General features: G+C 39.9%; 1 protein-coding gene across 4 annotated transcripts in view; it reads right to left on the bottom strand.

The window, feature by feature from the left end:
• Positions 1-15275, bottom strand: part of ZC3H7A (zinc finger CCCH-type containing 7A) — a 28326-nt gene extending 13051 nt beyond the window's left edge. Inside the window, exons 1-11 of one of the 4 annotated variants that reach the window (XM_014894891.2) lie at positions 15064-15138; positions 14078-14113; positions 8965-9068; positions 7740-7779; positions 6793-6990; positions 6108-6266; positions 3804-3884; positions 3676-3717; positions 2862-2889; positions 2058-2338; positions 109-316 (exon numbers count right to left, since the gene is read on the bottom strand). In XM_014894891.2, the coding sequence (XP_014750377.2) occupies positions 109-316; positions 2058-2338; positions 2862-2889; positions 3676-3717; positions 3804-3884; positions 6108-6266; positions 6793-6990; positions 7740-7779; positions 8965-9032 (1105 nt within the window). In that variant the 5' untranslated portion in view covers positions 9033-9068; positions 14078-14113; positions 15064-15138. Of the gene's footprint in view, positions 1-108; positions 317-2057; positions 2339-2861; positions 2890-3675; positions 3718-3803; positions 3885-6107; positions 6267-6792; positions 6991-7739; positions 7780-8964; positions 9069-14077; positions 14114-15063 lie in introns of all 4 variants that reach the window. The other 3 variants (XR_015807242.1, XM_088174442.1, XM_088174443.1) reach the window with 3 other exon arrangements.
• Positions 15276-18997: the final 3722 nt, after the last annotated feature.

Genomic DNA, 18997 nt, shown 5'->3' with positions numbered 1-18997 from the left:
AAATATAGTTAATAGTTGTGAAAACTAATTCATTAAAAAGGAAAGCCACTTGGCTCATGCACAACTCTCATCATCATAAAAGGTTAAGTATTAAGACTAATTTCTTACCTCTTTTTGGGTCACTGATTGAAAAGGTGCTTAATGGTGAACAAAAGTTTTCCAGCGAAGAAGCCAAAGGCTGTGAAAAGATTTCTGAAAGAGAAGCTGAAGGAACAAATCCTGCAGTAACTGGCAGTGTCCCCAGCAAAGAGGCAGAGAAAGGTACACTAGGAGCTACACTCCCTGCAGGAATAGGTCCTCTGGCTCCTGTAGTTTGCTGGGGAAAAAATTTTAAAAGTATGTTCAGACCAAGCAAGAAAGGCCTCAAGAACATAATCTGCCACAGTATTTCTTTTAGTGATGCTTCTGCAAAGTTTTTGTAAACCTACTGAAAAACATCAATGACAGGTACACCCCAGTCCTGCACAGAGCTGCAGTAACCAAACCCTAAACAATGCCCCAGCTGCAAGGCATCATCCACTCATAAACACTTTAAAGGGTCAGTTACCAGACACTCACTAAGTTAGTAAGAGATTTGGATTTTTTTATCCATTGGATCATAGCTGAATTTTTAAATTATGTTAAAAACACAGACACCAGGGAAGAGAAGAAAGAGTCAGATATCAACAGTATTTGTTTTTTACATAAAGAGAATGTAATTCAAAATGTAGCACAGCAAAGAGGCACGAGTTGGCTCTGAGGTAAATCCTTAGATCCAAGCAAATGGTAACATGTTCTGCAGAGGCCAGGTCGCATTCCTTCCTCTCACAGAAAGTCACAAATCCTTCTGTCCACTTCTGTTAAGGGCATACCAAGTGGGGGAGTTCCCCCCCCTTCTTCCTGCCATCCCCATGAGCTCCCTTCCTGGTTTGGATGCTGAGTGAGTAGGTCTGCACAGAGTCTGCCCAACGGGAAACTCATGTTCCCCCAGTTAGCAGTCTGCAATTCACTCAGAGGAGCCGTACAGCTCACTCCACTCTGCACTCCATGAGACTGCAGTCTCTCTTGGGACACTGCATTTCCTCCTGGCTTTCACTATGGCAAACATCCTAGGATCTCTTAAAAATAATTATTTTCTCTATTTCTGATGTATTTTCTAAAATATGAAGTGCATAAAATAGAAAATTAGAAACCTAGCCATTTTTTATTTAAAGGTTTTCAACTGTAAATCAGAGTTGAATGAGGAGTTAAAAATCACAATTAACTGAAGAATTGAATGTGCCACAGCCTCATTTAACAGTGCAATATTAATGCAATGCAAAATAAATACTCCAGAGATTGGCAGGGCCAGGATAGGGAGTCAGAAACCTTGGTAGTAAGTTGAGACATCTCTGCTCATCAATCAGAGCTCTCATTTTGACCAACAACTGCAGAGCTCTGGAGGCTTCAGTGTGCTCTAGGTCTGGCATAATGATGTAAGTAGGAACAACATCTCATAGAAATAAATTTCTCTAATATCTCTTTTAAAAATATGAAAGTCAGACTGACAATGACCTATTTCTGTTCAGCCATGTGGTGGATCTGGACAAAGTTCTGATTGCAGAGACACCCGTGAACATTCCAGAAGGCCACAGCCCAAATACTACTCTGCTGCAAAGCTTTTTGATTATACTTAACTATGGCTTCTACAGCTAGAGGGTGAGCATTCCAACATACTGTTCATGTTCTAAGAGGGTTTATCTGCACAAAAAAAACCCCTCCCCAAAACACACTAGCCCAGACTTCAAACATCCAATTCACTTTTCACAGTACTTCCTGTAAGTAGCATTGGTAGTAGCATAACAGTATTTCTAAAGTTGTAGTAGTCCTGCTATCTTTACAGCCACCTTTACAAGAATCTGAACCTAAAAAAAAAAAAAAAAAAAGAAGAAAAAAAATCAACCTGGCTATGCCCAAAGACAGCTCAATGTAACTAGGAAAAGTAACACAAACTTCACCACTAGCCCACCTGATTAAAAAATGAGATCCCACTCATAAAGAGAGTCTTTCAAGAACAAAAACAGACAAAAAGGTCTTACCATTACACTTTCATCTGGATCAGGCACAGAATCAAGTAACTCATCAAGCTCTTCTCCAATAATTATATCTCCATCTCCACAATCTAAACATGCTTCTGGCATAGAGAAAGAAACATTCCCTCCATTTGCCAACACTGTAGAAGGCAAAGGAACCTTTTCCATCTGAAGAGGCATAACAGCAGGTAAAGGTGGTACAGGTACTGGTGACACTTTAGACACCTCAGAAACAAAGTTTGATGAAGCAGCAGCAGAAAGCATCTCTTGTTTTGGGTCAGATAAATCTGAAACAGGTAAGATGGGAATGACTGGAACCTTTGTTCAAAGATGTGAGAAGCTCTTACATAACTTTTACCCTGACAACATGGAGGGTGAGGGAGCAAAGAAATATGAAGAATGTTTAAGCAAAACCACATTATATGTTTTCAGCTTCCATCAGCTTCCATATGATGAGTATCTTCATCTCAATGTTTATTTACTTTAATAAAAAGCTAAAAGAGACAGAAAAAGTTACAGACCTGCTACTTTACTAAATCTTTGGCATATTCTCCCCTCCCTATTTTTTTAGGCTAAAGAGGACAGTGTGGAGACAATCACTACAGCAGCAGTTACAATCATACCAAGCTGAGAAGACCAAAGCAAAATTTGCTTGACCACTTAAATATGCATTTTTAGAGATAAATATATCAGACTTTACCCCAGTACTTTCAAATGACCAGATGAATTTTCTTCTGAATTTTCCTAATACAGTGATATATATATGGCATATCTAGCTCCCTAGCATTAGTAATGTAACACAAGACTCACCTAACTCAATATCTTCTACAGAAGAATTCTGTAAATGAGAAAAAAATACTTCTCAGCCACAAGAGCTATTAAAAAATTTCAAATACATATTTACAGACAAAGAATGTAAGCCCTATCAAATTTAGGTCTTATAAAATCTCAATTTTCGAAGTCTAATGTAATGTAAAGGTCAAATTTTTTTTAGATAAAGCATCCATCTGCAGACTGAAATCCACTCATGGTATTACTAAAAATTTTCAACCAACCAACCAAAGTGAGAACAACACTTCAGGGACTGAAAGAGTCTAAATGATATCTTAAATGAGCTGTTCCTACATTTCCTCATTTCTATACAGCTAAATTGTCTATATTCCTGTGAAAGAAGTCTGTAAGATAAACTCCTTTTCACTACTGCTATTCAGACAGATTACAAAGAGCAAGATAAATGCAGGTTCAGCTGCTAATGAAGATAAAATTTGGACAAATGCATATAAGGGATTTTATCCCAGCACCTTTCATTTTGATAACTGTCAACTAAATAAAATAAAAAATAAACCCTCTTAATTTCACTCTTGCCTCAGGACATGAAAAATAAATATATGCATTGCACTGGATTTAATCTTTTAGCTAACATTCATCCAACAAAAATAACTTGAAATTTTATGTCCTAATCTGCCATACGTATACAGCAAAACTGAACATAACAGAAGCCTAAAGTCCCAAATAACAGCCTCTAATATAATTGCACCATTGTCCCTTTATCATCACGAAATTATGAACCCATTATTCCCTATAGTTTACAGTCAGCTTGCACTTAGAACATGTAAAACCTTACCTGAGTTGATGCATCATTAGAAACTGAATTTGAGGAGGGTGGCTACAAAGAAAAGACACTTTCATTAAATACAAATTTGGTATCAGAAGAGGGAAAGCGAAATATAAAATGTTAAAACAAAATCTTACCTTTGCTCTAACATATGCTTTCCTTATTTTTAACCCTAGTTTTTGAGCTAGTTCTTGGGTAAGCTTAATCACACTTTCATCCTAAAAGACATAAATAAAATTTCATCATTTACATGTACTGTCATCAAGCAAAGACATCTGTTTATATCTCAGTCTGTATTCTGCAAGATCCCTATATGCAGGATGTCTGAAAATGCAGCTTTATTCTTTTAAAAATACTGAACTGAAACCTATATCTGAAAATACAGCAACCCTCAAGCAAAAACTATGATGATAGAAAATGGACAGTATCTTCCTCCTCGTTTTATCTGGATTTAAAATAATATAAAGGCTTTTCAAAGCAAGGGAAATTCAGAGAAATAGGGTTTTGGGGTTTTTTTGTGAGTGGGTTTGTTTTTTTTTTGTGGGCAGGCGTTTTTTGTTTGAGGAGGGTGTTTGTTCTTTCAGGGGACAGGGATTTATTTTGTTGTTTTGCTTTTACACAAATTGAGGGCCATATTCCTGACATGAGCTACTACATGACTGATGAATGTTTAATGAGCACTCTGTATTTTGGGAGGCTTTGCATCTGCCTTGGGTTGCAATGCAGAATGTAACCCAAAGTATGTATTTTATCACCATCTGTTAAAACCAGGTTAGAACCACGGGCAGTGTTCTTTATCTTTTCCACAGCCCATCCTTCCTCCAGGAGATATCTTCTGATAATGGGCCATGGAGTCCCAGTGCATGGCTGATAAAATTCCATCATCCCACTGGGAGATGCTCCAGCCAGGGGGAGGAGCCAAGCATTTACCACCTAAATAAAATCTGAGATTTGGAACATCAGAGCAGCCTTTTTCCACTGGATTCCAGAGGAAAATCAGACCCTTCTACATCATCACCAGACCTTTGGAGGAAAACTGCACCTTCTACAGGAGCACTGCTCCACCAGAACCACATCTGTCACTGCAGCAGGACTGAGCCACCATTTAATGGGACTGCTGCCAACACCCTGACTGACTGACAGGGTGTCAGGCTGTATTCTGACTTTGTCAGTGTTTTGGGCTTTTTAATGTTACTGTCTTTTTATTTTAATTTTCCTAGTAAAGAACTGTTATTCCTATTCCCATATATTTGCCTGAGAGCTCTTTAATTTCAACATTACAATAATTTGTAGGGTGGGGAGTTACATTTTCCATTTCAAGAGATGCTCCTGCTGTCCTTAACAAACACCGATCTTTCAAACCAAGACAGCATTATACAACTAGAATTAAAAATGTCATCATATTTCCCTCTGTCCTGCAGTTATAACTACCCATTTATATTATTTTAAGATGTAGTATTCAGATCACGTCCTACAGCTAGAAAAAGCTACTTATAAAACTTACAGAAAGACACATTAACCTTAAGCAAAACCATTCAGATCTAGAGGTGCAAAGTGAGGATCCAAAGTCCAAAGCTGCACATTCAGATGAACTGTTTGTCTTTGGAAACACAACTGAAACTTTCTCTCTAACAAGAGACAAACCTATGCCCAACACTTTGTCTGGTGTCCTATTGTAGTTCTGATGCAGCAGGGTGAAGATGCAGCAAGTTGGTATTTTATCCTGTGATCAGTCTATTTTGAGCAAAGCATATAAAGATTCCATCAGCATGTAACTTAAGATCAGGAATGCATTTCTGAAGTGAAATCTCCATCATCCTCACTCATAGCATTTTAGTTTGCATTATGAAGGGTCCCAGAGACCCAAACTGGGTTTGGATGTAACTAAAGCTCTGCAAGAATGCACTTGATGCACTCCAGATCTTAAAAAACCCAAACAAATAAAAAAACACAACCCAACCACACAACCATGGAAAGCAGATCCTCAGGACCAGCATTTGAGGCTACAGATCACCACCTACAGCACACAGTGCCTGCTAACACAGACTGAGCCCAAGTGATTCACAGTGAGGACAATGCACTGGTAGCAATGGCTAAAATGCAGTTATAAAAAAAATGAATGTACATTATCATTATGGTGGGGCTCTCTTCATGTCATAGAGAATTTTAAACAATTAATTCAGTGGTTCTAGTGCTTATTGCAAACATTCATGGCTCTTGACCTATGCTGCATTTATTCTGCTGAAAATTAACACAAACTGAGTTTGGGGACTGTAATCTCTGCATTCAGTCTGCAATTCCACAAGAAAAAATAATGCTTAGGGGAATAAAAAATATTTTATTGCATTAAAAAACTCCACACCAGAAGAAACAACCTTGATCTTGAAATAAGTGTATGTTTCAAAACTTTAAAAATAATCACCAATACACAATTTACCCACCTGTGGCACAGCAAGAGAACATTTTGCTACAGCATCATAAGCCTTCTTATAACTTCCCAACTCATTCAAAGCTTTTGCTTTGCGATAGAGTGCTCTGAAATTATTTTCATTCAATCTTAATGCTACCTCACAGTCCTCTAGAACTTTTTCATGTAATCCCTGAGAAAAAAGAAAAAAAGCCACTAATCAGAACTATTAACATGGAAATAGTGAATTTGAACTGTATTGGGCAAAGGTATTGAGACACTATCAAACATTCACCAAGGCCACAGCACAGTGCATTTGTAAGTTTTGCTAAGTCACCAAATTAGGCAACTAAAAACAAGCAGGGCCATCATTATGTAAAATCCAGTATCAGTCACAAAGAAAATTTAGCTCTTTCACAAGAGCCATCCTGTTCCATAGAGAAAGCAGCCAACTCAGTGCAGTCAGCAGTGTAAATGGATAAAAATACTGTTCCATCAAATTCCAAGCCTAGTATGACTCTCTTATGTTAATTCTAGTATTAGTAACTAAAATACCTCAATTATACATGTGAAAAGCTTTTAAGGAATGTGCCAAAGTGATGATTTGAAACTGCCAATCCTCAAACTGCCATCAAGAGCTTTTCACTCACTAGACTTTGTGTCTTCATACCCTGTTTGCATCCTGTCCTGGAGAAATCCACGTTTAAACAGAAGCTTACCATATTTGAAAAACATGCAATCCTGTTCACGTGCAGCTTCTCTAGGACATCATCAGAAACATGGATTTCTTCTGAATTAGCATAATCAGCTATGTTTATAGCTTCAGTATAATGACTCAGTGATCCTCTCCAATCACCTTCTCGATATACATCATTTCCTTCATGAAAAAGATTTCTAACAAGATCTCGTATAAATAACTGCAACAAAGAAAAGAACAACTCATCAACAACAGTTGCTTGTTTATCTTCCATACTTCCAAGGAAAATTTTAAATAGGAAATTTATATTCATAACTCCATGGAATTGGAGTGAAATAAATGCAAGACTTTTGTCTACATTAGTGTTTTTCTTCTGCCATTTTTCCAAGACAATCTCAAAGATGTATATATATGCTCCATATATTCTTTCAGCAAGCAGCAGCCATAGCAACTGACAAAGCAGAACACAAAAGCTGCTTTGCAAAAAGGTTTTTTTATCAAAATGTGAATGACGGCATTTTTATCTAATATGTTCTCAAATCCAGTGAAACCACCTACAACTGGAAAAAGAATTAAAAAGACAAGTCTGAAAATACGAGCCAAAATGATGCAAAATCAAAACCATATGGAAACAAAATATGTTCTGAAGGTTTCTGTGCCTTACTTTTGCTGTGCTACTCTGAGCTTTACTCAGAATTACACAGTATTTTATTCAATTAATGCTCCAAATTCATCCACAATACCAGTAGAGAAAGACTTCATCTCAAGTGCTGTATGAGTAAATTCAGGACACCCAAATGTCTGAATATCTATATCATAATGTTAGTGGTTGTCCAGTTCCAATATTGAGACTTTTTAAATTACCACTCATATTATATAATCACCTAAATGATGAATAAAATCAAGATTAACTATAATAATATAGGTCCATTTAAAAACCCTTCAGGAAATTAAAAGTCATTTCATTACCTCATATTGTTCTTGCGTCCCTGGATAGGGCAAAGTGGATCTAGAAAGAAAAAAAAAAAATCACAATCTTCACTTATATATACTGCTTAAAAGACAATCACACTGAGGAATGCTGGTTCTTAGTAAAAGCAGCCTTGCTTCTGCAACAGGCAGATCTCTGAATTTTGCCCATAGCCTGCACTTAACAGGGAAAAGTGTTGTAGATGAGTTTTGATTAAAAAAATTCAACTTTCTTATTAATGGCTCGCTTTCTTTTCAAGTTACATGGTCAATCTGAACACTGTTGCTCAAAACATATTAAGGTTTTGAACGCTTTGAGAGTTTGAGACATCACTGTTCTTTGTTTAAAAGCAATTTCCTTCCTCTCCTTCCCTGTGCATAACCATGTCATAGATGAGGAGAACTGCAATCTTCTAATAAATACTATAAAATGACAAATTATCTGTCAAAAACCCACATAATTTAATTAAGTCATACCAATGACACAACAGGAATTTTAAGAGTTCTTTCGTATGACATGTAACAGAGATTTTTCTCTAGGACAGCAAAAAGTCTTTACTTCTACATTTTCATGAAGAAAAGCAGGAATCCTTTCCTTTTGCATACAGGTTAACTCAGCTTCTATTTAAAATAGTTTTAAAATGGTCAGGATTTGGCGGGGGAAGGTTTTGTTGTTTTTTTGTTGGTTGGTTGGTTGAGTCTTTGTTTTTGTTTTCTAAGAATGCCATACATAAGCAATGACCTAGCATGAAATTTCGTAACTATTTTAAGATAGCCAGCATCTTCAAAAGAATTTGACATTGATCCAAATGAAAATTACATATTCAGATGATTTCTCAATAGCTTAAATTTTAGCTCCAGAGAGTTAAAACATTCAGGTAGTGGTGAGAAAACCCATCCATTTCAGTAGCAACCTAGTTTTAGGTGTAGCTATTCTTACAGTGGATTTTCAGGCTAGCAACATCTTCTACCCACAAAAAACCCCCCAAACATTAAATGATAATTTTTCTCAAAGGAAAGGAATAACTTTTCACCTTCAATTTGCTTTGTTTAGGAACAAAGAGAAATGCTGTCTTTTCTTTAAAGCTGCTCCTTGTTTAACATGTTAGTGCTAGCAAATATTCTAAGAATAAACACAAAAGGCCTTTCCCAGAGCCATCCATCTCACAGAATTATATACACACATGTGAATGAACATAGAAGAATAAAAACCACAAAATCATACTCTATAAACTGGAGTCCTTTCTTAATGTCCTGTTGTCTAGTGCTTCTCTCTTCCGACACATTGGACATGTTATCCTGAACATCCACTTTTCGGATATGTCACTCCTCAAAAAGGAAGAGAGATAAATGGCTGTTATAATACATTTCAGTGTATATTTGGCCCAGAAGGATCCACTTTCACATCAACACATTGAACAAAGATGATTCTGCACCAAGCTTCAGAGAGCACTGCAGAAACTCCTGACACAGCTGGACCCACAGTGAGAGAGGGAGAAGCCCCAGGTCACAACCAACACCCCCCATCAGTGCCCAGCTACACAATATTTCTGCAGAGAACCTTTCCTCCAAGCTCTAATTTATCTTTGGTTTTCACTCACTTCCTCCAGAGCATGAAGAATCCTGTCAGTGTTAACTGCACCAAGCTACAAGCTCAGCTTTTCAGGGATTACAGCTAAACTGAGCTCAAGTTCCACACAGTCCCCTTTTAAGAGCTTTACACTTCTTTTATTTGCTTGTTGAAGTGGAAATAAATTCAAGATCTTGGTATGTTTATTAATAAAAATCAAACTGATGAGAAAGCTACCATGAAGTCTAGTTCTATAGGATCTCATCATCCCCCAAGCACTAAGGTGAAATCAGAGGCAAACACTACTGCTTTAATAATATCTGAAATCAGAAGCAAACACTATTGCTTTATTAATATCTACCAGTCGGCCAAGGTGAAAACCTTGGACACTTTACCAGTAGCAAAGCCTACCTACTTCACTTGAAAAACTTCAAAATAATGCCACATCATCAGCTCCACATTTCAATTCGTCTCAATCAGTGATTTTTTTTTTTTTTTTTTAGTTTGTATCTTTAACTGACTGGATTTACAAATGCTCAAGTTAAACAAGCTACAATGATCTGCATAACCTTCAATATAAGGCTATTTGAAGTATGCTGTCATAACTGTACATGATTATTCCCAATTGTGATGTAAGAACACAATTTATTTTTCTAAAAAAAGGACCAGTAGGACAAAGTTTTATTCTGAAAATACTCAAGTTCAGAAAAAGGCTTTTAGCTAGAGGAAATGTGTATGCTTTGTGAAGAAAATTACTTTTTGTAGGAATTTATAGTTTAAAGAAATTGAACTACATGCAGTACATTTCTGTTAGTCTTGAAACTAATTTTGTGCCAGGTTGCCATTTCACATCAACGGCAGAAGAATGAAAACAAAGTGAGATGAAAAACAAACTAGCCCCAGCAAATTCCACAAAATCCCAACTGAGGACAGAAACAAACTGCAGAAGACACCCTACACTTCCTCGGAATGATTTGGAATAAGGAAACAAACTGAAGAATTTTCAGCTCTAATAATGCTTACAAACCTTTTCAAAGTCACTTAAACGAATGTACAAAGTCTAGACTACTTCAGGTCATTATGAATTAGTCCTATTGTAATACATTCCAAAAATGAGCATAAAAATGAGTAATTTTCCTAAGGTCACTAAAATTATTGGAAGCACTCCAAGGTCCCCATTTAACCTCGCTTCTCACTGTAACCTCATAAAAGCAAGCTTTACAAAAACCAGGCAAATAAAACTCAGACTTTAGATAAATATAATTGACAGCTGTGATAGTTCACTAACAGGAATTTCTCAGCTATTGCTTGCTTGGGTATATAAACAGCCCTCAGTAATCTGCTCTCCAGAGAGGAACTAACCTTTCCTCATGTCATTTTATGCATCACCTTTTCCTCCATAAGTTAAGAATACATACTATGCTTTTGCTACATGATAAAGGTTTTAATAAACAGCCACGTATCCACAAAGAAATCAAAATATAAATGCCTGAAGGATATTTTATTTGGCATCTGAATAGTTTTTATTTACTCACTCATGGATTAGGTTTTAGGAGTCAGACAAAGTCTTGCAAGAATAAGAAATTCTCACACTAACCAAAGCAAGTAGGAATATTAGCATGTTTTCCCTCAGAAGTAAGCCTTGAAAAACACATTTTAGTCCTGTGAATTAACAGCTGACAATGTAATACCATGCCACACAAGAGTCTTGCATATGCCACAATCTGGGCAGATATTAAAATCAGCTTTACTAATTTTAAGAAATCCCAGTATTCCACCCCAACTTGCAAAGACCTGAGAAAAGTCCAACACAGTAACACCTGCATTTATTTATTGCCTCTAACATAATATTAAAGAATGATACATTGAATTTGAGGATGTGCAGATCCAGTTTCTCCACAACAATAAAGTTAATGGAAATGTTACAAACTGGCATAGCATATATAAGAATAGCTAGCAAATGATGAACATATGTGAGTGCTGAAATTTATTATTCAAAGCAGTCTTCTATTTTTTTCCTACTCATTTGCATCCACAAGATATTCAGACAAAAAAATTATCTTTTCTTAGAATTTTCTTAGAATACTCTGACAATCAAATTGCCCCAATATTTGATGATTTTGCAGAGGATTTAAAATTATTTCAGACAGCACCTTTAACAGTATCTCTTCCACCCAAATTTTCCTTATGTCCTTTGAAGCAACCAGAAACACGTTAAGACTCAGTTATACACGAGGCAAATAATAATCATGTCTTGCCTTTTAATGTCATCCATCCACTTTCCAAGATTAAACACCCGCCTATGTAGCAACAGCCCTTCTCCATTTGCAGGGGAAGAATTTAAAGAAAAACAAACTTATGTATATTCATATATTTAAGCAGTCTAAATGTTGCTTTGTTGCTTGAAAAAGTACAAGCAAAGCCCATACTGTTGTTTCACTCTTCGTGTAATTCACTGAGAGGAACAACTTAAAATAAAGAAAAAATAGTACAGGAGCAGAAGAAAAAAAAGCAGACTCATGTATCACTAATTAACATCACAGGCAGAATTAATTGTTGCATTAAATGCAGTATTTCTACAACTGCTGCTACGACACCAATACAAACTCAATTTACTAAATGTAGTAAAGAAAAATAAAAGAAGCTGCCTAGACATTTTAAAGAACAAGTTATACTGTTTTATCTTCATCTCAGGCTTTAACTCATGCTGTTTCCCAGAAGCAGAAGCCAAGTGACAGAAAGGACTCTGCCAGGAGCCAGTGACACCTTTTCTGACAGATGCTGGTCCACCCATACAAACAGGAGATGCAAAGGATGCCAGGGCTGTGCCAGGGCAGGCAGGCAGGAACACCTCCACTTCTCTCTTGTATTTATGCCTCTAACTGGTTATTTGCCTTCCTTTCAGCACGTAGCAAGCCAGGGGTTTTTTTGTGGGTTTGTTTTTTTTTTGTGGAATATAGGCCTTGGCTATTGTAAAAAGGAAGGTCTCACGGAGTAAAACTATAGAGAGTTGAGCCTTTCCATTTCTAAACTGCAGGACTAGAAAGCAACTATTTACAGTTTGCCATGCACATAAGCTCCCCCAGTTGAAAATTCAGTCCCACGGGACAGGGAACTGGGAAGGACTGATCCGTTCTCCTCTTGCACAGTTTTGCACATTGCTTCTGTAGAGATGAATGGAGAATGCTGTGAAAATGCATAACGTCATTTGGGGACCAGAACTACTGCCCCTGGGAATTAATGACCTTCAGCTGACCAAATAATTCTGTTATTGCTTATTATAGATACTTATGGCTGTGGCTATTATAAAGACTTCAAGTAAGTATCCTCTGCACCTTTCAGGCTCAATACTGAAATCAACTGGAAGTCAGTGATCCTTGTTGCACTTCTCTCTCCATAGAACTAAAGCTTACAAAGCAAGGATAGCGTATAGATGTGTTCTTTTAAATTACAGGAGCATATCCTCCTGCCATTTATCATTATTAACACATTTACTGGGTTACAAGAATCTCAAATTAGGTCTCTGTACAGTACAAAGCACATCAAAAACTTTATCATTATTGCAGTTGATAGATCTCTACCAGCCTCAGTGCTTCAGCTGAATTACTGAGTAAAATCACGCCAAGAAGAGACCCCTTCTGTATTCTAGCATCAGCCTTCTCCTCCTCAATTCTGGCAGAAATTAACCCATCATCTACACCTCATATGTCAAAACTTCGGTCGGAATCTGTGAATCCAGAAGCCTGTATATAAAACACCATCACACACAGTTCACCAATGTTTCCATATAGGAAAACTACTCCAGAGAAGTTACACCCTAGAATAAAGGGAATACTGTAAAGAGAAGAGCAAGACTGAAACAGAACAGCAGGAGTGAAGATATGACTAAGAGGCAGGCAATATAAATCCCTTTCTATTTAAATATAAATACTAGAAGCAAAGCCTATCTCTGCTGCTACCTCCTGCACCACTAACAGCAGCAACAAGCACAACACATTCCTGCATTTGGATCCAAAAGCTGCACACTGTAAATCCCACCCGAGGGGCAAAGGAAAGCAGAACTCTGCCTCAACAGGGCCAAATGAGAATCGGCACACAGGCAGCTGCACCCAAATCCACTGAGATGCCACCGACACCAACATCTCCACTACCCCCAGCTCCAACCCAGCCAAGGATCCCACTGGACACAGAGCACAAGCCATCACAGAATAAGCCTCGTCCAAAAGCAGACTTGTCAAAGCCGTTTTATTGCCCAACCAACCGACAGATTAAAAGTGTAATTACAGATAATAAATTACAGTGCCAACTAAAGCGTGCCTTACAGAGATTGTAAATTGCTCATCAGACTTGGACTGGCATCAAAATAAGGAAGGGAAAATAGAAATCTTAATACAAAATCTGTACAAAACAAATGTGTTTCTCAGACAGCAAAAGCACAAAAGATTTTATGTTCATGTTCATGCATCACTGAGCTGTTATATGAGACATTTCAAAAATGCAAGATGCTGGGAGAGAAACAGGAAACACATTACACAACACACATTTTAATAGTCCCGAGTTAACTCCTCTGCTTAATCTAGTACTTCTGGCCAAATCACAGAATGCTCTGATGTCAGTTCAAAAAACCACCTAACAAAGACATAACACAGTTCCACTTTTTATTTCTAAAAAGCGAGCTTGACTGTAGTCAAAATGAAATCTCTGAATAAAAGTAAACAGAACACGTAGCAGTAATTTAAGACCTATTCATTTCCCACTCTTCACTTACCTTTGGTATTTAGTTGCATCTCCTCCCACTTCTTCCCTATCCACAAAATAATAAGATAGTTTTCAATATTTATTTTCTGTTTTCACGGCTCTGCTACATTTTTTTTTAAATCCATGAAAGAAACAGGAGAGAACAAAGGCGCTTTGTAAAGTTATTTCATTTTCCCAGGAAACTGAGAAGCAGGGTTGGAAGACTTCGGTTTATGGTTCTCTCAGATATTTCAGTAAAGAACAGATCCAAAAAAAGTAACTGAAGGAGGAGCACCTTACCAATAAATCCAGACTTATCAACAGGATCTAAACCAAGATAAACTTTGATACTCGATTTTGGTGGCTACAATCGACAATATTTGAGTTGCTGGTTTTGGTTCTGGGGTTGGTTTAGGGTTTCTTTCCCACTTCCTGTAAGACAGTTCTGATTTTCCCTAACAAAATACTTCCAGCGCTGCGTGCCGGAGCTGCCCGGGCGCACGGAGGAACGACAGAAGTCACCGCGCACCTGTTAGCGCGGCAAGCCCCAAAAACTCGTCCCGAGGGGACGCGGGCAGAGGACGGGCCCCGGCTCGGCCACTGTCAGAGCTCTCCGGGGTTTGTTCCAGTCACGGCGCAACAGGAGAGCTCCTAACCCGCCGGTGGTGCTGCCCCAGCGCCCCCCGCCCGCCGCCTTTGTTCGCGCCGAGCGGCTCCGGCCGCCGGGGAGATCCCTCCGGGGGGCCCGGCCCGGCCGCGGCCCCGGCGGGACCGACAGCCGCCACGGCCGGGAGGACACAGGACCGCCCGCGGGAGGGGCGCGGCGGCCCCGCGGCTCCACCTCGGCGGGGAGCGGCGGCCCCGCGGCGTGGGAAGGGACGGGCGGGACCGGCTCCCCGCGCCCGGAGCCGAGCGGAACGGCAACGGGGCCTGCCGTGTCTGGGCACTCCTTGAGCGGGCGGAGGGTGCCGCGGGGACACCGGCATGCGGTGTGTCCGTCCCTCCCCCCGCCCGTACCTGCTGTGAGGCCGCGGGAGCGCAGCGGGAGGCGGGGCCGGCGGGACGGGCGCGACAGCGGCGACGGCGATAACGACACCGAGAGCGGCGGCAGCGCCTCCTCCGCGCCGCCCGCGCAGCGCCGCCGCCCCCGCGCGCCCCCTGCTGCCGGGAGGCCGCGGGCACAGCCTGGGGGCGGCCGGAGCCGAGCGCGAGCAGCGCGGGCTTCCCATTGGCTCGCCACGATTATTTTGGGAAACGGTGCTTCTGATTGGGGGCGGCTGGGAAGCTCTTAGCTGCTGATTGGTTGGCTGCCTGCGGCCCCGCCCCCGCGCTCCTTCCCCTTCAGCGGGTAGGAGCGCGCCCCGGCTGCTCCGTGACCTGTGCGGGCAGAGCCGTGTTTCCAGTTGTAGAGACACCGGTACAACCAACCCTGAGGCCGCTACCACCCGGAGCCGCCGCTCCGGGCAGCGGGACGCTGCGGCCCTTTAAGGCTCCAGTTGGTTCTCCCGGAAACTGTCTGACGTGAGCCGCTCACGGGATTCCTTCCGCTCAGTGACGTCACTCCAGGCTGAGGGGGCGCTGCGCGTGCGCCTCGCGCCGTGCGCGCGCCCCGCTGCCCTGAGGGTGGTGAGGGGGCGGGGCCGCGCTCAGCCGAGAGGGGCGTGCGAGAGCGGCGGGTCTTGCTGTGTGGTGGCTGGGGTTTCTCATGTAGTAACGCAATGAATGAAAACGCTTTTGCCCGATAAAAGTCCCTGAATGAACACGAGGCCCAAGGGGCTCTGTGCTGTCGTTCCTCTAAACGACGGCCGTGGCCAGTCTGACCGGCGGCAGGTGCAGGTGGGAACACCTTCCCTGGGCCCAGAAATGACACCATGGCCTGGGCCGGGCAGGTGGTACACACCCCCTGCCCACGGAACGGCCGAATTGAAGCTCTCCTCAGTGCCCTTTCAAATAAGACGAATTGGGTTTTCCCCTCTGGCTCTGGACATAATTGTGCTCTGATAGTGTCCTGACGAACATGGTGAAGGGTCTGGAGGGGAAGCCATTTAAGTAGTACCTGAGGTCACTTGGCTTGTTCAGCCTGGAGGAGACTGAAGTCAGACATCATTGTGGTCTTGGAGCTTCGTCATGAGGGCCAGTGGAGGGGTAGAGATTGATCTCTGCTTTGGTGATCAGTGACAGCACTTGAGGGAATGGCTGAAGTTGTGTTCAACTTCACAGGGAAGTTTAGGTTGGATATAAGGAAAAGATTCTTCACCAGAGAGTGGTTGGGCACTGAAGAGACTCTTCAAGGAAGTGATCACAGCACCAAGCCTGACAGAACTCAAGGAATGTTTGGACAAGGCTCTCAGGCACATGGTGGGATTCTTGGGGCTGTCCTGTGTAGGACTGGGAGCTGCACTCAGTGATTTTGTGGGTCCTTTACCACTAAGGATTTTCTGATTCTGTTTCCTTTTTTTCAGCAACATTAGTCATGGCAATCGTCAGTAGTGCAGTTGACCAGTCTTGTACAGATGCCCCCACACACACTGTGGTAACTGATGTGACCTGTATGGTAGGACTGCATTAAAAAATCTTTAGAAGTTCTAACCAGTATAGTATGAAGATTAAACTACCACTAATCAAGACAGGAAGGAATGCAGCCTGTTAGTAGTTTATCAGGTGAAGTTATGCTGATGGAAAGTTCCTTGACCTGGTAAGGCCTAAAACATTCATTATTAATAAATCAATGTACTAAACATTGTTTCAGTCTAATTATCCTATAGGGACTGTGTCTAAATTGTTGAAGCTTTGCCTTGAGATTTTCCAAGCTCCAAAGTGTGAATTACCTGCTGCTCATCTCAGCCCTGTGATTCTTGAGACTAAGTGTGACAATTCAATCACAGCAGTCAGATATTAGATAGTTAGTGGGGGTGTATGGTATGGCATTTAACAGATCCCTAAGAGTTGTGGTGAAATTGGGCCTTTGCTTACTGCAGGATCTAAAGGGACACGAGAGAAAAGGAAAAAAGATCCTACATAGAACAAGTTACATCCATGGATCATAAACCATGAAATAGACCGTAAAAGTGGTAAAAAGGCTTATCCAATTGCAAATTACAGTTGTTTGAACACTAAGCAGCTTAAGAAAGTAAGCATTATGATCATTCTCATCCAGAACAAGAAACCACTGCTGAGGTAAAACATTTCGGCTGGTAGTAACACAATGAAAATATTAACCTCAGCTGTTCATCTTTTTGATTTATAGGTATTACATAAATCACGCTGCTGATTTTTCCAAGCCTGCTGCTAGGATTTGCTGCACACTATTCACCTGGAGAGAATGGTCTGTTGGGAATTCCTGACTACTTTGGAAATACTTCAGATGTAATACAGACTGCAAATGTGAGCTTGAAAATCGCATCAGGTAAAGTTAAATTACTAAAATGTCTAAAATGTCAAACTGTTAGACAACAAAATAAATTTTGGATTAGAATTAGGAGGTTATTTAACAAGTTCCTGACTTTAAAAATTACATTCCTATAAAATCTGGAATAAATTTATGAAACAAAGCAAACAAAGGGACTTCTCTTGAACTCTAAACAAACCTTTGAGGAGGAGAAAAAAACAGTCTGACTTTTTATAATTCTACTATTATAAAGTAAATTGTTTTGGAACCCATACTTGTTATGTGCTCACTGATCAAGAGGATTACATGGGTGTGAATGATAGTTCCAGATGAGTGGAAGACAAGTAGGTTTTTCCAGGGTATTCCTTAATCTGCAGCATCTGAAGTCCTTGCCATGCAAGACATTCTGACATGAGGATTACAGTTCACTGGAATTTCTTATGTGAATTAAGTTATTTATGTGTGGAGATAATTTGAGGAATGTACTTCCTTCAAAGTACTTTTGATTTTGCTGTTTCAATTTTTTTTTCAATTTGAGTCAAGTCCTTGCTCTTTCCTAGGCTCAGAGTTACGTAATAAATACATGGATGGTTACATTGCTCTCTTTCCTCAAATTGTGGTCATGGAATATATGGTTATTTCAGCTCTGCATATATCATGGGAAGGAAAAAAAATCTCCTTGAATAATTAAACCAGCAAATTTCCATTTTTTTTCCTTTAAACATCTGTAAAAAGAGTCAATAGTGATCAGACATGAATTTATTATAACTACTACCCAAGGAAATATTCCACAACAAAGAATGTATACAGTCTATAAAATTTCACCAAGAAAGAGCTTTACACAAAACAAGAGTATGAAAAGGAGACTTCATCCTTTTCACTCCTTTGGTGAAGTCATACTTGGGGGTATTGACTTGAATTAACAAAACTGAAATAGTTAAACCACATTAGAACTTTGAGAAGAGAAACCTGCAGAATTAAACTGAACTAAATTAGAGTATGAACAATTCCCTTCCAAAGGTAACTTAACCAAAATACTGCTGTTTAGTCAAAATAATCATGTGTAAATTAAATATAGTCTAATGTAATCCATTCTAAAAGTCAATTTGCAGTTAGTGGCTATTGTTCAGTTTGCTGCCACCACTTGACACAGCTCTTTTGCTTAGGATGCCCAGAGGTGAGTGAGCATTTCTCTGGCCAGAAAAGGAAGATCTATGGCATAGGTATTGTCAGTATTAGGTTTTCTTTCTGCTTTTTTGTAGTGGTGGATTCTTAATATCTCTGTGATTAAAAAAAATGATTATTGCATGCAAGTTATGCTCTTTGTGGTATTTTATTTGTTCTCTCGTGTGCGTACCATGCTTTTGAAAACCTTGACCTGTTCCATCACTGAAACAGCAACAGCTTTTCCTTTTTAAATGCTAATGAAATGATACATTATAATTTCCAGCACTTACCAGTCAAATGATGGGTTTAAACCATGAAAATAGGATCACTTTACTTTAGCAGACACTACATCAGTATGTATGGTTTTTGTAATCCATACAAGAAAAAATATCCTAT

This window comes from Sturnus vulgaris, chromosome 16 (assembly GCF_052056855.1).
Source record: "Sturnus vulgaris isolate bStuVul1 chromosome 16, bStuVul1.hap1, whole genome shotgun sequence".
NCBI classification, from domain to species: Eukaryota; Metazoa; Chordata; class Aves; order Passeriformes; family Sturnidae; genus Sturnus; species Sturnus vulgaris.
Note: the sequence above shows the minus strand (reverse complement) of the source record. Positions and strands in the feature narration are given on the sequence as shown.